General features: G+C 44.9%; 1 protein-coding gene across 1 annotated transcript in view; it reads right to left on the bottom strand.

The window, feature by feature from the left end:
• Positions 1–14234: 14234 nt before the first annotated feature.
• The window catches only part of IGSF5 (immunoglobulin superfamily member 5), a 40415-nt gene continuing 33614 nt past the window's right edge, over positions 14235–21035 (bottom strand). The window contains exon 9 of the mRNA XM_007470502.1: positions 14235–14330. Coding sequence (XP_007470564.1) covers positions 14235–14330 — 96 coding nt within the window. The remainder of the gene's footprint in view (positions 14331–21035) is intronic.

The following is a 21035-nucleotide window of genomic DNA, read 5'->3' on the forward strand; positions in this document are numbered from 1 at the left end:
TCTTTGGCCTTTGGTAGGGAGGAGACTCACACTAAAACTCTCCCCCTGCCCCATCAATTTTTCTATGTGTGTCATCAAGAAACTGGGTGAGGAGGTAACTGAATTTATGAGCCAATTCTGTTAAGTGACAATTTTGGATCATCTGAAAATTTCCCTAATTCCTCAGAAAGTCCTGGCCTGTACATTGGCTGCAATATAGCCAGTCTTTGAAGAAACACAAAGTAGACAGACCCAAGAAGCAAAGATGTCTCTCTCTCTCTCAGACAATATTAGCTCATGTGAGAACCCAAACACAAGTCTACAGGGAGACAATGGTAAGCAGCGGCCAGCCTTAAAACAAGACTCTAACAAACAAATGACTTGAAAATTGGATGTAAACTGTATCTTATTCTTTGTGTCCTAAGGAACCTTGGAAAATCAATGAATGTTTATTGACTGACTCTTCAACTGAAGATAGCAAAATAAAGGTTCTGAAGCAAATTTGGCAAGATACATCTGTAGTCGCAGAAAAGCTATGTCCCAGAGCAAATCAAGGGTTTATCTTAAAAGTCAGATCATCCAGTAGTGGTAAATCTCTCCTCAGTTATTCATTTGTAATTTTTATATAACTCTCACTCATAGTGTTTGCTGACTCACATGACAGAAAAATGTTTTATTAAAGTTTTCCTCTATTTTTTAAACAAACACAAATCATGTCATAACAATGAGTATTTAAATAACAGTCTTTATGTATTAATATATAAAAATATACTTTGGAACAATCTCTATATTAAAAAATATTTATAAGCTTTAGGCATGAATTTCTACAATTCTAGAGTGTTTTTGTTTGGGGGGCATTTGGGTGTTTTTGGTTTTGTTTTTTGTTTTGCTTATTTGTTCATTTGCTCATGTGTTTGTTTCCTGGTACACAAAAGGGATGATCTAAAAAGAAGAGAAAAATAAATATCAGACTTAGGGTACCACTTTGTTACTGATAAGCTTAAAGTTACAAAATATATACTTTTGAATTATGGGATATCAGTGTTAGGATCTGACAGAGATTTTCAAAAACTATTTAAATGAGAGAAGTGCATTTGAATATCTTAAGTACACAGATGACAGAAAAGTTCATTCAGAAGGGGTAGGCACAGAGAAGTTTATGTAAACAGCCAGAAGAAAAGCAGCTAACTTTTAATATGGGCATTTATAGATAAGTAATGCATGTGTGGAAATGGGTTGTAATATTCTGCTCAGTCTGCCATGCAATATACCACAGAAGGGGTGGCTCCAACTACAGAAATTTTTTTCTCCCAGTTCTAGAGGCTGGAAATCCAAGATCAAAGTGCCAGGAAATTTGATTCCTGGTGATGTTTCCTCCTGGCTTGCAGAAGGCTGCTGTCTCACTGTGTGCTTGTATGGCCTTTCCTCTGTGGGCGTTTGCTCAGAGAAAGAGAGAGAGAGAGAGCTCTCTGGTGTCTCCTCCTCCTCTTATAAGGACACTAATCCCTTTGGATTAGGGCCCCACCCTTATGACCTTGTTTAACCCTATTACCTCCCAAAGGCCCCACCACCAAATACTATCATATTAGGGTTAGGGGCTTCAACACATGAATTTAATGGGAGACACAATTTAGCCCATGAGAGGGGTCATGCCCTTTGATGCAATAATGTCTCTTTTTAGAATCTATACTAAGGGATGATTCTAAAATCATCATTTATGCACATGGAAAAACATGTGCATAAAGATTTTTACTTGCAGGAAAAATTACAGCACTAACTTAAAATGTGCAACAACAGTAAGGAGCATAAGGATAACAAAACCACATGTAGAAAAATATTATGTAGCCATTAAACATGGTAACTACAAAGATTGTACAGCAACAGGGAAAGAATTTATAATATAATGGCAGGTGATTTTTTAAAAGTGTGAGGAATTGAGTAAATCTAGTTAGGATCGAACTGGGTTTCAGTTTTTGTTTTTTTTAATTGTTACTGTTGTAGACTGAATTGCTCACCCCAAAATCCAGATGTTGAAGCCCTAACCCTCAGTAACTCAGAACATGACTGCATTTGGAGATGGACATTTAAAGAGGTAACAAATGTCATTGATCTCGGACTTCCAGCCTCCAGAACTGTGAGAAAATGACTTCTGTTGCTCCAAACGCCCAAGTCGGTGGCACTTTGTTATGGCAGCCCAAGCTGACTGATCCAGTTACCTTCATGGAACCAAAGGCTTGACTTCCCTAAGATGCTCTGTGCTCAGGTGGGGGCTGGAGTGCAGAAAGGTTCTCCTCTGTGTTCATGCCCCATCCTCAGCTTTCACCCAGCCCTGCGCAGCTGCCTCTCTGAGTTTCCTGAGCTTCTGGGGGCTCTCGCTCCCTCTCCTTCAGCCTGCTGTTGGCTGCTCGGTACTTGTTGGGCTGGCAGGAGGATGTGCCCGGCATCTCTGTCACTCAGCCCAGCATCAGCCTCAGATGGTCCTGTGTGCTTGGGACTTGAGGGTGGAGCTTTTTGAGTATCCCTGAGCCTTCTTCCCATGAAGGTCAAGCTGCTCTGTATCTTCAGTGAGTCCTACACAAGAGCACTCCCTACCCACCTAGTAGCGTGTTTAGGATTCCGGGCCCACGGCTTTCTCTGCCCCTCTCCTGGGTAGAGGGTCTGTCTTCTCTTCTTCCCTCAGCAGCAATGGGTGTGTACCTGCACCTTGGAGGCTACAGTTCCCACTGCCTCTTCTTCCAGAAGCTTAAGGCTTTGAGTGAAGGATCAGGCCTTAGGGTGGGGTTTCCTGACCCTCCCCCCAACTTCCTGCCCACTCTACCCCTGCAATGATACCTAGATTGTCTGCAGGCCTGCATCACCAAGGAGGCTCTTTCCAGCCTCACACCCGATCCACCTGGAGAGTCCCAGGTGGAGCTCCATAGGAGAGAATCTGGGGGTGAGTGTGAACTCCATGATGTCTGGGGGTCTCTCTGCTGCCATGCTAGCCCACACTAGGCCTGTAACGACTAGTCAAAATTTTGCTGATTTCTTTGAAACACTTTTATGGCAGAGGTGACTTTCTCTCTGTTCTGATGCAACACTTGTGTCCTGACTATTCTCAGGGGAGAGACTCTGCCCCCTTGGAATTCAGGCTACTCAATTACCCCTCTGATGGGTTCAGGAAAAGCTATTATTTTGTAGCTTATCTGGATTTTTCTCATGGATGTCTGAGTGATGTTCTTTCCAGCTTTCTCCATCCTAGGCAGGAGTGGAACCCACATCCAATTTTAAGTGGCACCTTTGCTACACGTAAATGCTGAATTCAGCACCAGCAGAAACAGATTTTGCAAAAACACAATGTCAAGCCCAGCACAGTAATTACCACGAGGCTCTGATATCACTGATAATTCTCCAGCAGTCAAAAAACTCCCAAGGAATGTGTAAATATCCAGTTAAGAAAAACAACAGATGGGAAGAGACAAAATGAATACCTGAACATACCTAAACAGTTTGGAGGATTCCTCTCTTTTCCCTTTGCCAAACCTCCTTCAGAAGCCACATTGACTCTGGAATGGGGGAAACACAGAGATATTTTAAAGCTAAAAGGACAATCATAAGCAGAGAGTTTAAAGACTCTTACACTTTCAAATGCAATGCCATATGAGTAAAGATTATTTTGCATATGAGTAACAATTATTTTGCAATGTCTATTTTACTTTTCTGAAATTAAGTTCATAGATAATGTAACTTAACTACATACCTAAATTTCAAAATAAAAAACTCCAACATAATGCCCTGTATATGATATAAAGGAGGTATGCACTAATTATTAGAGAAATGCAAATCAAAACTACAGTGAGATACCACCTCACACAGGTCAGAAAGGCCATCATTAAGAAGTCTACAAATAACAAATGCTGAAGAGGTTGTGGAGAAAGGGGACCCCTCCGGCACTGCTAGTGGGAATGTAAATTGGTACAATCACTATGGAAACCAGTATGGAGTTTCCTCAAAAAGCTAAAAATAGAGTGGCCATATGATCCAGCAATCCCATTCCTGGGCATATATCCAGACAAAACTATAATTCGAAAAGGTACATGCACCCTTATGTTCATAGAATAGCAGCACTATTCACAATAGCCAAAATATGGAAACAACCTAAATGTTCATCAACAGATGAATGGATAAAGAAATTGTGGTACTAATAAGAACCTGCTGTATAAAAAAATAAATAAAATAAAATTCAAAAAAGACTATGTGGTACATATATACAATGGAATACTACTCAACCATAAAGAAAAATGAAATAATGCCATTTGCAGCAACATGGATGGACCTAGAGATAATCACACTAAGTGAAGTAAGTCAGAAAGGGAAAGACAAATACCATAGGATATCACTTATCTGTAGAATCTAAAATATGACACAAATGAACCTATCTATGAAACAGAAACAGACTCACAGATGAAAAGAACAGACTTGTGGTTGGGGTGGGGGGTGGTAGGGGAAGGGGGAGGATGGACTGGGAGGTTGGGTCAGCAGATGCCAACTAGTGTATGTAGGATGGATAAGCAACAAGGTCTTACTGTAGAGCACAGGGGACTACATTCAACATCTTGTGATAAACCATAATGGAAAAGAATATGAAAAAGAATGTATATATATAGATATAACTGAATCACTTTACTGTGCAGCAGAAATTAACACAACATTGTAAATCAACTACCTTTAATAAAATAAATTTTTTGAAAAGTAAAGGAGAGGGCTTCCCTGGTGGCGCAGTGGTTGAGACTCCGCCTGCCGATGCAGGGGACGCGGGTTTGTGCCCCAGTCCAGGAAGATCCCACATGCCGCGGAGCGGCTGGGCCCGTGAGCCATGGCCGCTGAGCCTGCGCGTCCGGAGCCTGTGCTCCGCAACGGGAGAGGCCACAACAGTGAGAGGCCCGCGTACCGCAAAAAAAAAAAAAAAAAAAGTAAAGGAGATAGAAAAGGGAAGTCATTTATAAGACAGTAAAAATAACACCCAGTAGGACAGCACCAGAAGACATATGAAGCAGTCAGATCCCTGAATCTGCAATAAGAATTACCGGGGACGCAGCAGCTATAAACCCAGATGGATCCCAGTACGCTGTAATAGCAACTCAGATACTCTAAGTAGCAATGCTATCAGTGATGCAGTTTTCCAAAATGGCAAACAAGTCTTGAGGAAGCTCCTCCCAAAACCAACTTTAACCTTCCCTTGATTTTCAAGGTAGCTTCATTCATAGAAAATTAGATGTACCTTACACACATGATAAATATACTTTATGATTTTTTTATTGTGAAATATTTATAGTGATATATAGGCTCAAGTAAACAGAGTTATCACTTATGTAGATGTCTGATGGGACATTTGAAATTTTTCAGGCTTTTCCCAAGTATTGTAGGACATCTAGGAACCCGCCCTCAACTGAAAGTCACCAGGACTGTCAATCACTAAGAAGTTCAAGCATCGCACCTACACCAGAAGAAGGGCCACGCCTTTGACCAAAGATGCCATGACTCAGAGGTGGTCACAGGGCAAGTTGGCTGCAAGCCCAATCGCTTCTTTGCAGGGTGTTTCCTCTGCATCATGTTTCTGGAGGCTTCTAAGCTCCAAAAAGAGAAAATCTAACTCTGCAACAACCCCCCAAAAATTTTTTTAAATCGTGATGATTACCTTAACTGTGCGTCTTTGAGCCTCAGCTTGTTTCCCCTTGGCTGGGGACACTGTGGAACCAGGTGAGCCAAGGAGGGGAGAGTGGCCACTAACATGTGTTTTGGTCAACGGGTCTCGACAGCCTGGAGGTTCTGAAAATAATGTGAACCACAGCCTAAGAGCAAAACCAATTTCCATGTTCCCTTGCTGGTTCTGGAATAAATCGTTCATTCTGCAAACATTTATAAACCACGTGGAATGCACCTGCCCCGATGGGAGCAACGCCAGGGCCATGGGGGAGCAGGTGGATGAGAAGCCCACCCACCTTCACAGAATTTAATGGGAAAGTAGGCAGTCAGTAATTAATTACACAATTACATCACTAATGCAATGAAGGAGACGCCTAAAGTGACATATTAGCAGCATGGAAGCATTAACCCAGCAGGGAGGGAGTCAGAGTTCCATTAGGGAAGCAGGAAGTTCCGAGTGATACAGAGTAAGGGATTAATTATCAGAATTCCACCTCCCACATCACAGGAGATGCCGGGGAAGAAAAGGTCCAGAAGCGGAGGGTTAGATGGTCAGAAAAGAGTCACTAACCAGGGCCTGCGAAGGGAAGCTGAGAAGTCCACCGCAAGCGTGGTCCCTGCAATCAGGCCCCAGTTGAAGAGTGGAGTGTGAAGCAACAGTCAGCAGCCACGCAAACTTGAACCCCGGGAGAAACACGGCCGCCTGCCTTTCTCTCAGTTCACCCACCCCCAGTGACGCAGGCACCCTGCAGAAGCTGGCACCCTTCCCCCTAGAGCCACACACACCTGCCAGGACCCAGAGAAGCAAAGGAAAAGGTCACGACAGTGCTGGAGGGGTTGCAGATCCAGCAGGCAGCAGGCCAGCCTCCACAGGTGTGAGCTCCAAGGGCACGGGGAGCCGCACACCACCCTTCCATGTGCATTGCCTCTGGCCCTTCACGGGCATCTTTCTGTGCGGGCAGCTCATACCCGGAACCACAGCAGGAAGAGTGGCTAACTGACAGAGTACAGAAGCATCCAAAAGGCTTCACCAAGGAGAATCTGAAGGATCATCCAGAGTTGGACAAAGTGAAGGGAGGAGGAGGGAATGATCCAGGCAGGACCACAGACCTCGGGGGAACCTTCCGCGCTTCAGAGACCACAGTGGGATTTGTAGAGAGTGGCGCCTGGCCAGGGAGGGTTGGGGATACACCCAGCTGATCCCTGGAGGCCTTGGCAGGATTTTAGATTTCGTCCTAAGAGTGGTGGAGATGCAGGGGAGATGTTGCCCCGCACAGGCAGAGCAGCAGCCTAGGAGTCCGAAAGGCCTGGGGTCAGAAGGCCTGTGACCACAGCTTATGAGCTCACTTTGTTCATTGGAACCGCACAGGACTGAGCGAGGATTAAGGGAAATAACCCATGAAACTGCCAGTGTGTGTGAGGCAGGGGGGCACACTTGTTCTGCCAAGGGCCACAAGTGACTGTCTCAGGCTTTGTGGGCCAAATGGTCTCAATGGCTCAACTCTGCCACCAGGCCTGAAAGTAGCCACAGAAAACATGTAAATATTGACTGGGTTCCGAAAAAATCTTGCTTGTGGACACTGACGTTTGAATTTAACGTAATTTTCACATGTCATGAAATATTATTCTTCTTTCAATTTTCTTCAACCACTTAAAAATGTAAAAACCATTCTTAGTTCACGGGCCTTATAAAACTAAGCAGCAGCTGAGTTTGACTCACGGGCTAGAGTTTGTTGGCCCCTGTGGTAGACACAAAACTAGTGTCTCTCCCCTTAACTTTGCTCTTTACACACACATGCACACACACTCATATATATACTACCATATACACCCACACATAGAGCCGCACATACATACACATCACACAGACACATGCACAAACACAGAACACACACACATGCACTCACGCACACCACACAACTGTGAAGAGGCTGCTGCCATAATATAAGCCTTCATGCTGACTGCATTTCCTTTAATTTAGTCCAATTGGTACATTCTGAGGAAAACAAACAAAACTAGATCAACTGGAATTTTTTAAATTGGTTTTTGATTTAGACAATAATGTGCTATGATTTGAACTACCACAGACTTTATTAGCCATGAAATTGAAGCCGTTATTACCAAGAGTTCCCAAATTAAGTTACTCTGTGAAACATCCCACATTCTTAAGGCTTCTGTAGAGAAATGTAATCAATACATTCTGTACTGCGTCTTCCCCATAGACTTTACTGGAATCTTATAAAATTTCTGCTTTGTCAGCACAGTATGATTATGAGGCCAAGCATGAATCTCTCATTCTGAAGTCATTGGTTGAACAATGATTCTCACAAATCTTCCCACCAGCCCGCAGGGTTCTGAATCTCACTGTAGTTTTAGAAATAACATGTCTCACCCAACAAAAGAAGGAAGACAATTGTGGGGTTGTTTCAGCTCAAGACCCAGCCTGCTGCCCCAAACTCTGCATTTTCCAGGCTGAGAAGCCAGGGCACCTGCTTCATAAATGTTGGAGAGTGAGTCTCATCTGAGGCCGTGGCCTGTGGCATGAGTTACAGGTTGTGCAGGGTGAGAATTAAATATTTACCATCTGCAGGGGAACGCAGCTCCCTCCAAAGGCTGTGGGGATGAGGGAGGCCTGCACGCACTCAGAGCAGGGCAGCCTCGGGCCTAAGAACTGGGCCATGTCAGGTGAAGACAGGGCAGGGCCTGTATGTGTGCATTTGTGTCTGTGTGAACGTCTCCACGAGGGTAAGCACCAGAAGGGACTTCAGGGGTCCACAATTCAATCCCTTTGTTCTACTGATGTGTCACCAAAGACATGACCTACTCAAGTTCAATGCAGCCAAATTCCTTTCCCCCATGTGTGTCCTCTTTTAGTAAATGGATTCATCCCAAGGAGAGGAAAAAGCAGATCCCTACAAGGCAAAAAATCTTCCCCCATGATGTCACGAGCACAAGGCATGTCTCCATGCCTTGATTTGTTTCCTAAATGTTGCCACACCCTCCTGGCTGGGTGTCTTCTCCCTGCCTCTCCCATCCATTGGCTGCCCTTGCCCTTCTCCATCCCATGTGGACGCCGTCAGTGGGCTCCCTGGACCCCTGGCTCTGGATGGGCTTGGTGAGCAGAAGAGTGGGGAGGTGGCCTCTTTGTCACCTGACTCCCTCCCTGCCAGCTTTCCAGAGCTTGGCTGTGTCCCTCTACCTGTGGCCCAGCAACTGTCAGAGACCCTCTCCATATAGGGCTGGCCACCTCTCCTACCCTGTCAGCTCTATGGATGGTGACAGCTTCTCAGACATACACATCCTTCACAGGCCTGCTGAACCGCCATCTATCCCATCCTACGTGCCCTTCAACCCTCCCTCCTGTCTTGCCGCTCACCTAGTCCTCTCATCTCTGAACTCCATGTTCTCAACTGTTCCACAGAGAGGATTTTCCTCCCTCTTTGCACAGGACATGTGTTCTTCCCCAAGGGCATCATACTCACTTAAATGGCAGGCCCAGATGCTGACACAGCATCTCCTGTATCCTCGGCAGCATCCATTCACCTTGAGGTCATCACCGCCTAGGAACTGGCAACGCAGCTTTAATGCCCCTAATTGTTTTCCAAGAACAGGGCCATATAGAACAAAGGAAGTGATTTTATTGGACCTCTCCAATTAGCTTCAATGTGTTGACATTATGACTTGAGTCCTACTCTTAAGTAAACGATGAAAGATCCTTGACTCCATAGGGCAGGCTTGGAATCTGACAGCATTACCAGGGTCAAAGACCCTTGGAAGCGTGGGCAGGTGTGGTCTCCCTGGGTAGCATTTTATGACTCAACGCTTTGAGGAACATTTGTTTAAATATATCTGGGCCTTCATCAGCCATTTATTAGCAGAGAGCCGTATCTATCTTTCGGAGAAACACCCTTGGCCATGATGGTTTGACTCCTTTCACCCCTTCCCCTTGAGCCTGCTTCAGCTCTCTGCACTGCAGGAGTGAGAGATAAATCTACCACATCAGCAAAATCCCATTATCAATTGAGAGCTGCCCTGGGGTTTGCAGGATTCCTAAATAGAAACTGGAAACTGCACAGACATAACACTGAGAGAAAACATGGATTGCATGTTTGTGTAAAAGAGCCCACCCTTGACACATCTAGGTCATTTTCAAGTAGCTAGCTCTAGGTCAGCACTGTCCAGAAAAAACTTTCTGCAACAATGAAGGCTGTAATCTGCTTGTCCAATACAGTAGCCACTAGCCAGATGTGGTATTGGGCACTTGACATGTGGCTAGTAGGATTGAGGAAATAAATCTTATATTTTACTTAATTTCAAATAATTTAAATGCAAATAGCCACGTATGTCTATGGTATTGGACAGAGAAACTCTAGATAGTTTTGTTTATAAAATATCCATACCTCTTGCAAAGTAAAAACTAGCCAGGGGTCCCTTTGAGAAAACTTACTCATAGAACAAGCTACTATAAGAAAGAAACTGTTTACTTGTGACACAGGAAGCCTTCCCGAGCCTGATAAATGAAAAAAATATTGTAGACTGATTCACCAAGCACATAGCAAATTGAAGAAATTTCTATGAAGATCATTCAGCATTGTTCTCCAGAGTCTAAAACTTGGAGTTCAACTATATTCTACATGCAACCCCCCACCGACTTCTAAAATAACCACAAGAATATGATTCTTATAGCAGGCAGATGGCAAATATTCATTATACTTCAATATACTGTGTTTCCCTGTATTGACTTGTTTGAGGTCAATATTTACTCAGTGCCTCCAGAATGCTAGGTTCTGTAAAGGTTACAAAAAGCGTAAATGACATGACATTTGCTTTGTCTCGGGATCCGTGTTCTGTGGCAATTTAGGGAAAGTAAACTATGAAGAAAAGAATTTGGAATTCACTCACTGAACAGCTCTGCTTAACAGGAGACCAGAAGGTCTCCTGAACTTTCTGGGCTTTATCCTTGACTTGTACCCATTCAAGGATGGTGGCAGAAGACAGGATCACATTGAGAGGGAGTAAAGAAGTTATAATAAACAAGAGTCTTACTTTTAAGCAGTTGAATTGTCAATTTTTCTCATAAAAAGGACTCTTTGGAAAGTATCAACTGAAAAAAAATGCACAACATGAGAGTTGTGAGTTAAGTTTTATTTGGGGCAAAATGAGGACTATAGCCCGGGAGACAGCATCTCAGAGAGCTCTGAGAAACTGCTCCAAAGAGGTAGGGGGGAAGGTCAGTATATATGTGGTTTTGGTGAAGAGGGAGTCCATGCCATCAAGTACATATTTTTTGCAGGAGGTTCTGCTAGTCTCGTGAAGGTTACTTCTAGTCACGAGGAGCAGACGTCACCATGAAGGATATTAGCGCTTTTCTAGATATGCGGAGATACAAGAATTAAGCTCATAAAAATCATCTCCTGAAAATAACTATCTGAAGGCCTGTTCTGCCAGTTTTTTCTAGAGCACAGAGTGTCTCATTCCTGATCTCCACCCTGAACTCCTTTCAGAAGGTGTTGAAGGTCAGCAGCTGCAGTGGCTCATAATTTAATCATTGTAAATCTAGATGGCAAGTGCCGATTTGTAGGTGACAAAAGTGATACAGCTATATTCATGGTGTTTCGAAATTTTGCATTTTAGTTCTACTCTAAAGAAAATAGTGACCAATTCCCTCACATTAGGGACACAGTCTTCGAAGAGGTGATCTTTTTTTAGGATCCTCTAAGTAGCGGGCATATACAAAATATTTGACAACCTATAAAACAGGAACACCACCCAATCAGAATGGATAGTGTATGGGCACCACCCAATCAGAGTGGGTAGTGTAGGGGCACCAACCAATCAAAACAGTACAGAACAGCACACAGCCCCACGTTGTACCAGCAAATACCCCTTGAGTTAGTTGTCAATTCATAGGAGGGGGTCCAGGGTAGAGACCAAATGTGATTTATGATGAAGAAATACTTTAAAAATCATGATAGTATGCAGGTACACCTTGTTTTATTACTCTTTGCTTTATTGTGCTATGTAGATATTGCATTATTTACAAATTGAAGGTTTGTGACAACCCAGCGCAAGTCTAACGGCGCCATTTTTCCAAAAGCATTTGCTCACTTCATGTCTCTGAGTCCATTTTGGTAATTCTTGCAATATTTCAAACTTTTTCATTATTATTATACTCATTATGGTTGTGGATGAAAAACGTTGCCTGCCATATCAGCAAACAAAGGGTGGTGCAGCCATCAAGACCTCAGCCACTGCAGCCCCCTCAAGCAGTGCCCCGGAGGGGACTCAGGTTGGGAAAGAAAAGGATGCTGGCCCCAGAGAGCTGAGGTGCACATCGAAGGAATGATTGCAATGAGCCCAGCCTCTTGCATCTTCACATACATAGAAAAGCACTAAATTCCTTAGCTTGAGGTGTCTGGTTTTCTTTAATTAACAGTAACTTTTTGATGTTCCAACTACCTGCTCTTTGCTGCAAAACTGCTATATATCCTGGCTCCACCCTGCCCTCTTTGGAGTGGTCCCTCAGAGTTAACTGAGAGGCTGCCTTCCAGGCTTGAAGCCCTCAGAAAATCTGCCAGGTAAAACGTAATTCTCAACTTTTAGGCTGTGCAGCTTTTTTCAATCGACATGGTGACCTGTGATCAGTGATCTTTGATGTGGCTATTGCAAAAGGATTGCAACTCACTGAACTCTCAGATGATGGTGAGCATTTTTTAGCAAGAAAATATTTTTTAATTAAGGTCTGTGCGTTGTCTTTTAGACATAGTGCTAGGGCACATTTAATAGACTACTGTATAGTGTAAATGTCACTTTCACATGCACTGGGAAACCAAAACATTCCTGTTACTTGCTTTATTAATGTGTTCTGGAACCGAACCTGCAACATCTCCAAGGTCTGACTGTATAACTTCTCTACCACTGGATTAGCACGCAGCGGTGTGGAGTGATAAGAAACATCATCACGATGAATTTGTGTCTTTTACCAGGTAACTTCAAGGAATTCACCACAATCTTAACACTTTTAAAAGTTGAATTCCATAAAGAATGGACTTGAGGACACGGTGGGGGGAAGGGTAAGCTGGGATGAAGTGAGAGAGTGGCATGGACACATATACACTACCAAATGTAAAATAGATAGCTAGTGGGAAACAGCCACATAGCACAGGGAGATCAGCTTGGTGCTTTGTGACCACCTAGAGGGGTGGGATAGGGAGGGTGGGAGGGAGATGCAAAAGGGAGGAGATATGAGGATATATGTGTATGTATAACTGATTCACTTTGTTACAAAGCAGAAACTAACACACCATTGTAAAGCAATTATACTCCAATAAAAGTGTTAAAAAAAAAAAATTCGAATTCCACTTCAGCAATAGCGTGGTTGGGCCTGGGGGCCCAGAGCAGTTGCTAATTACTGACCATCATAGCAATCTGTTCCAACAAGTGCAGAGTACAGCCAAATAATAGCCTCTACGTTAAATATGAAGTGATGGGGCGGACAGTGAAATACACGGAAAATCTCTACATGAAAAAAGAAAAAAAAAATTTTATTGAGGTCTCTGTTTTGTTTCTTGGAAAATTCTTGGTTCCTAAGCTCTATGATTCTTTAAACTACCCCCTGAATAGTAAAGGGTTAAGAAAAGCAATACAAGTTTTTTGGTGTTTTCCCTTTTATTTATGAAAGAACATATTACCCATTTCCAGTTTTTTCATGGCTGGAGTATGTCCCCCACAAAACATAATCCACATCTAACTCATCCGAGGACAAGAGAACAAGACTGATGAGGGAGCAGATAAAAATGAATGTCTTCATGTCAATATTCAATAATGAGATATTTCTCAAGGTACACATTAGCTTTAGAATTTAAAATTACTTATAACCTATAAGTTCTGATTTTCTGGGCAATTTAATTTTTATTTTTTGCCACTCCACGCAGCTTGCAGGATCTTAGTTCCCTGACCAGGGATCAAACCCGGGCTATGGCAGTGAAAGCGCCAGGTCCTAACCACTGGACCACCAGGGAGCTCCCCATTCTGGGCAATTTTAGATGTCTGATTGATCCTAATTTTTATCCTCTTTTTTTCACAGATAATATGCAATAATACCCACATAGTAAACATACATAAATATCACTTCATAGGATTTCAGATAATAAAAACTTCTTAAATGTCATGGTGGGATGTCGACTTATCTACCACTTGTTGGGTTAGCAAGCAGGAGTGTTGAGTGATGAGAAGCACGATCATGATGAATTTGCAGCTTTTACTTAGTAACTATGGAATTCACTGAAATTTCAAAACATTTTAAAAGTCAAATTCCACTTTAGAAGCTGGGAAAATGGATTCCTTCCCTCCATATAAAATATCCATTCCGATGATGCCAACATTGCTTCTTCAAGGTCATGTTGGCAAAGCTGGAGCCCAGCCATAGGATGATGGAGAGCAATGGCGACACCACTGTGAGCAATGATGACATCATCATGAGCAGGGATGACATCATCATGAGCACTGACAATATCATCACGATGTAGGTCATCAGCCAAGTGCCATGTGGAGCCAAAGGGATGCCTGTACTATACCAAAGTCACATTCCTGACCTTCTTAGGACTGGCCACGTTAAAGGAAACCTGTGGGCGACTTGCTGGGCCCAGCTGGTGCTGATCAGATCCCTGGAGACAAAGAGAAAAGGGTAGATTGAGTTGGTTGAGATCATCATAACGGCACACTTGAGAAGGAGGCTCAACTCGTCAGCTAAGATAAAGCGAGGGTGCAGAGAGGAGCACAAACATTAACACAGGTCCTTCCTCTATGATTTTCAATAACACACACTGCAGATGTTTCCCAAGTTCAGGGCCTAAAGAGCGATCCAATTCAAAGAATCCAGTGTTTGTATGAAGGCAAATTACAGTAAAGATTCACTGTTTTGTTTTTCAATATTCCTATGGAAATTCTCACCATTGTGTGAAAATGTAAAATATCTCTAACCTTCTTTAAAGAGCACACTTTCCTTCTAAAGGAAAGGAGCAAAACTGAAGAACTGACTCCGTGTGGATCACCCACCTGTCTCCTCGGACAGTGTTCCTGGCTCTTACATTCTGAAATGTACTACCAAGCAGACCACTCACTCCTCTGAGGGGCCAATTCCTGTGGAAGAGTGTTGCCCTACTAAAATACACGCAGTGGACTTCCCTGGTGGCACAGTGGTTAAGAATCCGCCTGCCAGTGCAGGGGACACAGGTTCGAGCTCTGGTCCGGGAAGATCCCACATGCCCCGGAGCAACTAAGCCCGTGCGCCACAACTATTGAATCCCGTGCACGTAGAGCCCGTGCTCCACAACAAGAGAAGCCACCGCAGTGAGAAGCCCACACGCCACAACAAAGAGTAGCCCCTGCTCGCCGCAACTAGAGAAAGCCTGTGTGCAGCAACAAAGACCCAATGCAGCCAAAATAAAATTAATTAATTAATTAAAAGTCATCAGTCCTTTACATAAAAAATAAATAAATAATTAAAATAAAATACAATACATACAGCGTATTTTCCTGCCACCCTGAGAATGCTGACTCAGACTCCAGGGCACCAGAGCTGCATTTAACATCTTAAATAATGTAACTGGGCACCATAAATAATTTACATCACAATGGAATGTCAGCAAGTCTGGGGGGTGGAATCACGCTGACTCATGGTTTTAATTCATTGACTCCCCACCACACAAGGATGTAGCCCCACAGGTCTGATGGGGCTACATGGCACCATAAAGACGGTGCTTCTGCTGTGATGATGCCTGGGATTTTTGCTGTCGTTCGCCTTTTGTCCCCATGACATGGTTGCACCAACCATTGTTGTTTTCTAAGTTTATCAAGAGTTTATTTCTGTTGACCTCAGTGGGGAAAAGATTAGCAGGGGAGACATCATCCAGGTTTCAAGTCACTCATAACCTCACCCCCCAAAACTGAAAGAGTCAGGAGGAAAGACACAATTGCCTGAAATAACCAGAAAAATGGACTGACAGAGAGTCAAGGAGAGGAAAAGGGGGATCGTTTGATTGAAATATTCATCATGATGCAAAATATTTGCAAACCCTGTGACTTCCTATCAAAATAAAAGGGGCTTCCCTTTCCCATTAACTGTAATTTTCAGAAAGAATTTCTGATTTTATTTATTAGTTTTGCGCCAGTGTGTTTCGTGGGCAGTTACACCTGCGTTATCTGTGCTTCACCAGCAGAAATTCTTGTCTGGAAAATAATGTCAGTGTTATATATCCTAACTGGAGATGCAGCCAGGATAGGAATAATCAGTGTAGAGAAGTGCCATGTTTTGGTTTATGTCAGTTTGTAAAATCAGTCTCTTTCTTTACCTTCTGAGCCTTCTTAAAATTTAGTGCATGATCTGGGGTCTCTACAGCCCCAAATCCTCTTTCTATCATTCATATATATTGAATGCGATGTGCCTTAGACCCACCCAAAACATGGGAGATTTAAAAAGTGTCCCTCAGCTACGGTGCCATGTGGTTATGGAATATTCTGGGGCTGAGACGCTTCCATTTGATCTTCCTCACAGCCCCCCCACAAGCATCTCAGATCCTCCATGCTCTGTGGCAAGCTCCACGCAGTGGGGTTGTGAACACGGATCATTCCAAATGCATGGATGTAAGCAAACCCCCAAAACTCAGAATGACTTTCCCTTAGAAACAATGCAATATGTGTCTGTTTTCACGCTGAGCCACAAAACAATTTCCTTAAAGCAGATTGCCTGGGGAACAAGGTAAAAATGCCCTTTCTTCAGTCGTATCTTCCAGAGATTCTGATCCAGAAATTCTGCAACAGACTCAGGAGTGGGCATTTTAACAAGCCCTCCCCCCACCCCCAAAGAGCTTCTCTGTACTGAGGACCACGGCTCGATGAGCAGGTACCCAGATAAGTGTGTCTCTAGGTGCTGGCTGCACCTCCACGCTCAGTGAGCATTCTTTGGTACCCAGGATACAGGAAACACTTCCCGCATTTCTGCCCATTGGTTATAGGAATGAGAATTCTCCATCTCAGCCTCTGGTAAAGAGCCCCAAGTTCACGGGGCACCCTGGCAAGGCAGCTGGCTGAGAGGTAGGGATGAGCATGGGAGGTGCTCCAGGCGGCTAGCGGGGGCATCTTCCCATGGTTTACAAGCCAGCAACTCCCAATGGCCCTGGCCTACATCATCCATGGCCCCCTGTGGCCTCTGACCACAGTGGCTGGCCTTCTGTGGAGCCAACCTCCAGCCCACATCCTGTCCCCGATGACACTGTCCCTGATGACACTGTCCCTGAGCTGAGCCCTCACCCCTTCTGACGTTTTCAAGGACGGTCAGCACTGAAAGCATCAGGAGACAACTGGAGATCTGAGAAAAGAGGTTCGCCACAACATCCATGCTGCCCTTCCCCACAGCAGAGTGGGTCTCTGGCGTTCCGGACCTTAACGGGAAGGATGTCGGAGGAGCGAGAGTCGTGGGGGGCTGGTGTCGTGGCGACGGGGTTTCACCCCTTCCTAAAGCATTAAGAATCCAAGCTCCTGTTCTAGTAACTGTTGAGCATAGGACGTAATTTAAATCATACTTGGCAATGCATGATGAAGATGCGGCATGTAGAGGCCCTCTGCAGCCTGCGGATGTAGACACAGGTGGTGGAACTCTGGGTGGGAGTGAACCCGAAAATCGCCCTCTCCTCAGCAACTGTGCGCAGCTCTGAGCAGACATGGCCACAGACTCCAGGGCCTTCTCTCCTTGTAAGGGAGTCCACATGATGTCAGCAAGAGTACAGGCACCATCAACACTGGGGAGGGGTCCAGTACAGCCTCTGCCCAGTGTGGTTACCATGAATGCCTTGGCACTCTGAGCAAATCATAAGTACTGGATGGGGTGAAATGACAAAGCATGCAAGTCCATCTTTGGCAAAGTCGCACTCTCCCCTCCTGCAAGCCCCACTGCCATCTTACTATAAGGCAGCCAATAACCCTTCAATCTAGCCACATGTCAGAGCCCCCTCAGCTGGCTCTAAAATGCAGAGATGCCCAGGCTGCCTCCGCAGCTCTACTGAGACAGGAAGTCTGCAGGTGGGGGCCAAGAGCCTGGGCATCCCAAAGGCCACAGTGATGAGTCCCCTAAGCACCCCAGGCCCTTCGGGTTTTCCCTTTCTTGGATCATGTTTGAAGGAGAGAGCCTTGAAGAAAACCCAAAGTGACCAAGATTACAAAGGAGCAAAATGGCAGTTTGACCTGGAATCATGTATCTTTCTTCAGGGATTCAAAACAAAATGTTGCATACTTGTCTATGTTTGTCAAATAATATTTTTTGCCATGATTTCACTGTGGTGATCAGTCTATATGCACACGGGCTCCTGGTGTCGCCCTGTTGGTGACAGCACAATGCTGGGCTTTGAGAACATTCTCCACTGGAAGGAATTACTGTGTAAGGAATGCCCAGAATGCTGTGCCAGACTGTGTGTAGTCAATGGCCATCCACTACGTAAGACCTCCTGCGATGCAGAGGGCAAATAAGACACCAGCCGAGCAGAAGAGAAGACAGCGTGGAGAGAACACGCACACGTGGACTTGTGAGTTGTTGTACTTGCCAAAGCCAAGATGGCCCTGCTCTGAGTGAGACCTGTTGACCCAGAGCAGGAGCCTTAGCTGCTGTCATGCACACCCTGTCTCCACCCACAGGACTTGCATCTGACCCAACCAGCTCCACAGTGATGGAGCCTGGGCTGTGCTTTTGCTGCAGGCTGACTCACAGCTTGAGATCTCTTGGTTTAACTGACAGGTTTTTCGGGACCTGAGCCTGGAGCAGATTTTCTGCAAAACTGTGTCATCTATAGTCAACCACCCTGAGTTCTAACAAGCCAGCTTCTCAGGCAGGAGTCTCACTGGGCACCTACTCTGGGCCCCTGAGGCCCACATGGGTCTCACTGGGCACCTGCTCTGGGCCCCTGAGGCCCACGTGTGTGGCCACACCCCACAGCAGCAAGGGCGGCAAAGTGGACAAAATGAGTCACACAGAGACAAGTGGGAGGAAGGCAGGATGAAAGGACAAAGGACAGTGCTCTGAAGAGCTCTCCTGTCCTGGGCCCTCCAGGGAGCAAAGCTCATTGCACATGGAGAAAGTTTATGAGGAAAGAAAGCACAGATTGCACTGTCCTTGCTCCGTGGCCTAAGGAGTTCTGAGGAAAGTCCGCATGAGCCTGCACAGCAGGGGGCGTGGCCACACAGACCAGGCTGGGCTGCAGGCCTGGCCTTGGCAAGTTCTAAAAGAACCTCTGGCTAAGGGTCGCCTGGACCTGCTTCTACAAGCTATGGCTCGACCACCTGGTGGCTCTTCAGTGGCCAGATGATGACATGCAGCAGTATGTCCTCTTTGGAATAAGGACACAGAAGGGACCTATTGAAGGCCCAGGCCTTTCTTCTACTGACCATTTGTTCCCTCCCTCCTTTTTTTTTAATAGAAGTATAGTTGATTTACAGTGTCGTGCTAGTTTCAGGTGTACAGCAAAGCCATTCAGTTACATATATTGGGTTGGCCAAAAAGTTCGTTCAGGTTCTTCCTTAAGCTGGTACAGAAAACCCGAATGAATTTTTTGGCCAGCCCCAATGTATATATATTCAGATTCTTTTCCCTCATAGCTTATTACAAAATATTGAGTAGAGTTCGCTGTGCTATACAGTAGGACCTTGTTGTTTACCTATTTTATATATAGTAGTGTGTACCTGTTAATCCAAAACTCCTAACTTATCTCTCCTCCCCCTTTCCCCTTTGGGAACCATAATTTTGTTTTCTGTGTCTGTGGGTCTATTTCTGTTTTGTAAATGAGTTCATTTGTATCATTGTTTTTAGATTCCACACAGAAGTGATATTATATGATATTTGTCTGCTCCCTCGTCCTTTAACTGCCTCACGGGAAGCATAGCTCACAGTACATCTCACATTCAGGTTCTTCAAACGGGCACATCCAGGACACAGTGCCTGGGCCCACACTGGCAAGGCACCCTTTGCTTAATGACCAAAGACAGGCCTCTTCATAAATGTGCTTGTCCAAGTTCCCTCACTTAGAAAAATCCAGCTATTTAAAAACCCTTTGTCAGTTTCTAGCTCAGGCAAAAACAGTTCATCTTCCTTTCATCCTCTTTGCTTCTTAAGGACCCTGGTGCTCTGGCCAAGATGCCCTGCTTCCCTAGTAGCCTTACAAACACTTCAAGAAACACAGATATGTGTGTTACCAGCCCCGAGGGCCCAGCACCTCAATGGCCACTGTTCTTTTTCCACCAATAGATTATTTAACCGGTTACATGTCTAAGTAGCAGAAACTTCTTAAATTCTCTCCCTGTATATTTTCAAAACAACACTTCAAGCCTAAGAGCATCCATTCAGAGCTCCAAACATCATCCTCCATTCCTATATCCAAATGCATCTAGACTTCCCCTTTCTCCTCATTTATATCAAGGGCAATCAACTGACATGACCCTCTTCTGTATCTCCTCCCCACCTGCCCTATCCTCCACTGCAGACCTGAGCACTGTGGCTTGTCAGGTGGAAAGACACACAACAGAAAAAGGTAACCACAGAAAGGCCACGGAAGTAAAGATTGGCTTAAGTGTCTTCTTGGAGTGACCATGCTTGGCACTGGGGAAGAGAGAGCCATTTCATCAGACTGCATTCCCCACTCAGGTCCAGTCGGGGGATCTTGACAGGAAACATCCTTCACAGCCCAGCGATTACTCTCTTTCACCCACCATCTCTTAGTCAAGCCACCAGCCCTTCGAAGGGGAAACGGTTGCATCTCTACAGCCAAGAGATATATGTGCCCAAGAGAGCAGCCTTGATGGGAAGAATTTTATGTCTCTATTTTCCTGCCACCCAGCCTGAGGAAGGAGCTTGAACTCGTACCAGGGGCTCACAATTTGTCACGTAGGCCCATCTGCTTTTGTGAAGACCCCTCATACATCTTCCCGCCTGGCTACCTTGGTTGCCGCTAATAGCATCATTTCGTTCCTCCCGATACATGGCTGAGCATCAATCAAAGCTCCCCTTCCCCCCAAAGGCCTGGGAGGCACACATCACTGGCAAGCTGTATGTATGGAGCTGAATCCCGACTGCAGGAAGGAATGTTACAGCCTGGAGCTGCCTGGAAACTCAAGTGAACATCTACGCCAGCAAGGAAAGATGGGGCTTCAAAGGCACACGCTCAGCAGTAGCTCCTCAGGCCAGTAGCAACTCCAAGGCAGAACAAAGCCAAGGCCACCTGATCCAGCAAACTGCCGGAAACCCAGTCTGTGAGTCTGGCTTTCCCAAAAGCTAAATGGGGAAAACACCCACTGGGGACATTATGGCAGAATCGCATCCAAGCATTTCT

This window comes from Lipotes vexillifer, unplaced genomic scaffold, assembly GCF_000442215.2.
Source record: "Lipotes vexillifer unplaced genomic scaffold, Lipotes_vexillifer_v1.1 scaffold402, whole genome shotgun sequence".
Taxonomy (NCBI): domain Eukaryota; kingdom Metazoa; phylum Chordata; class Mammalia; order Artiodactyla; family Lipotidae; genus Lipotes; species Lipotes vexillifer.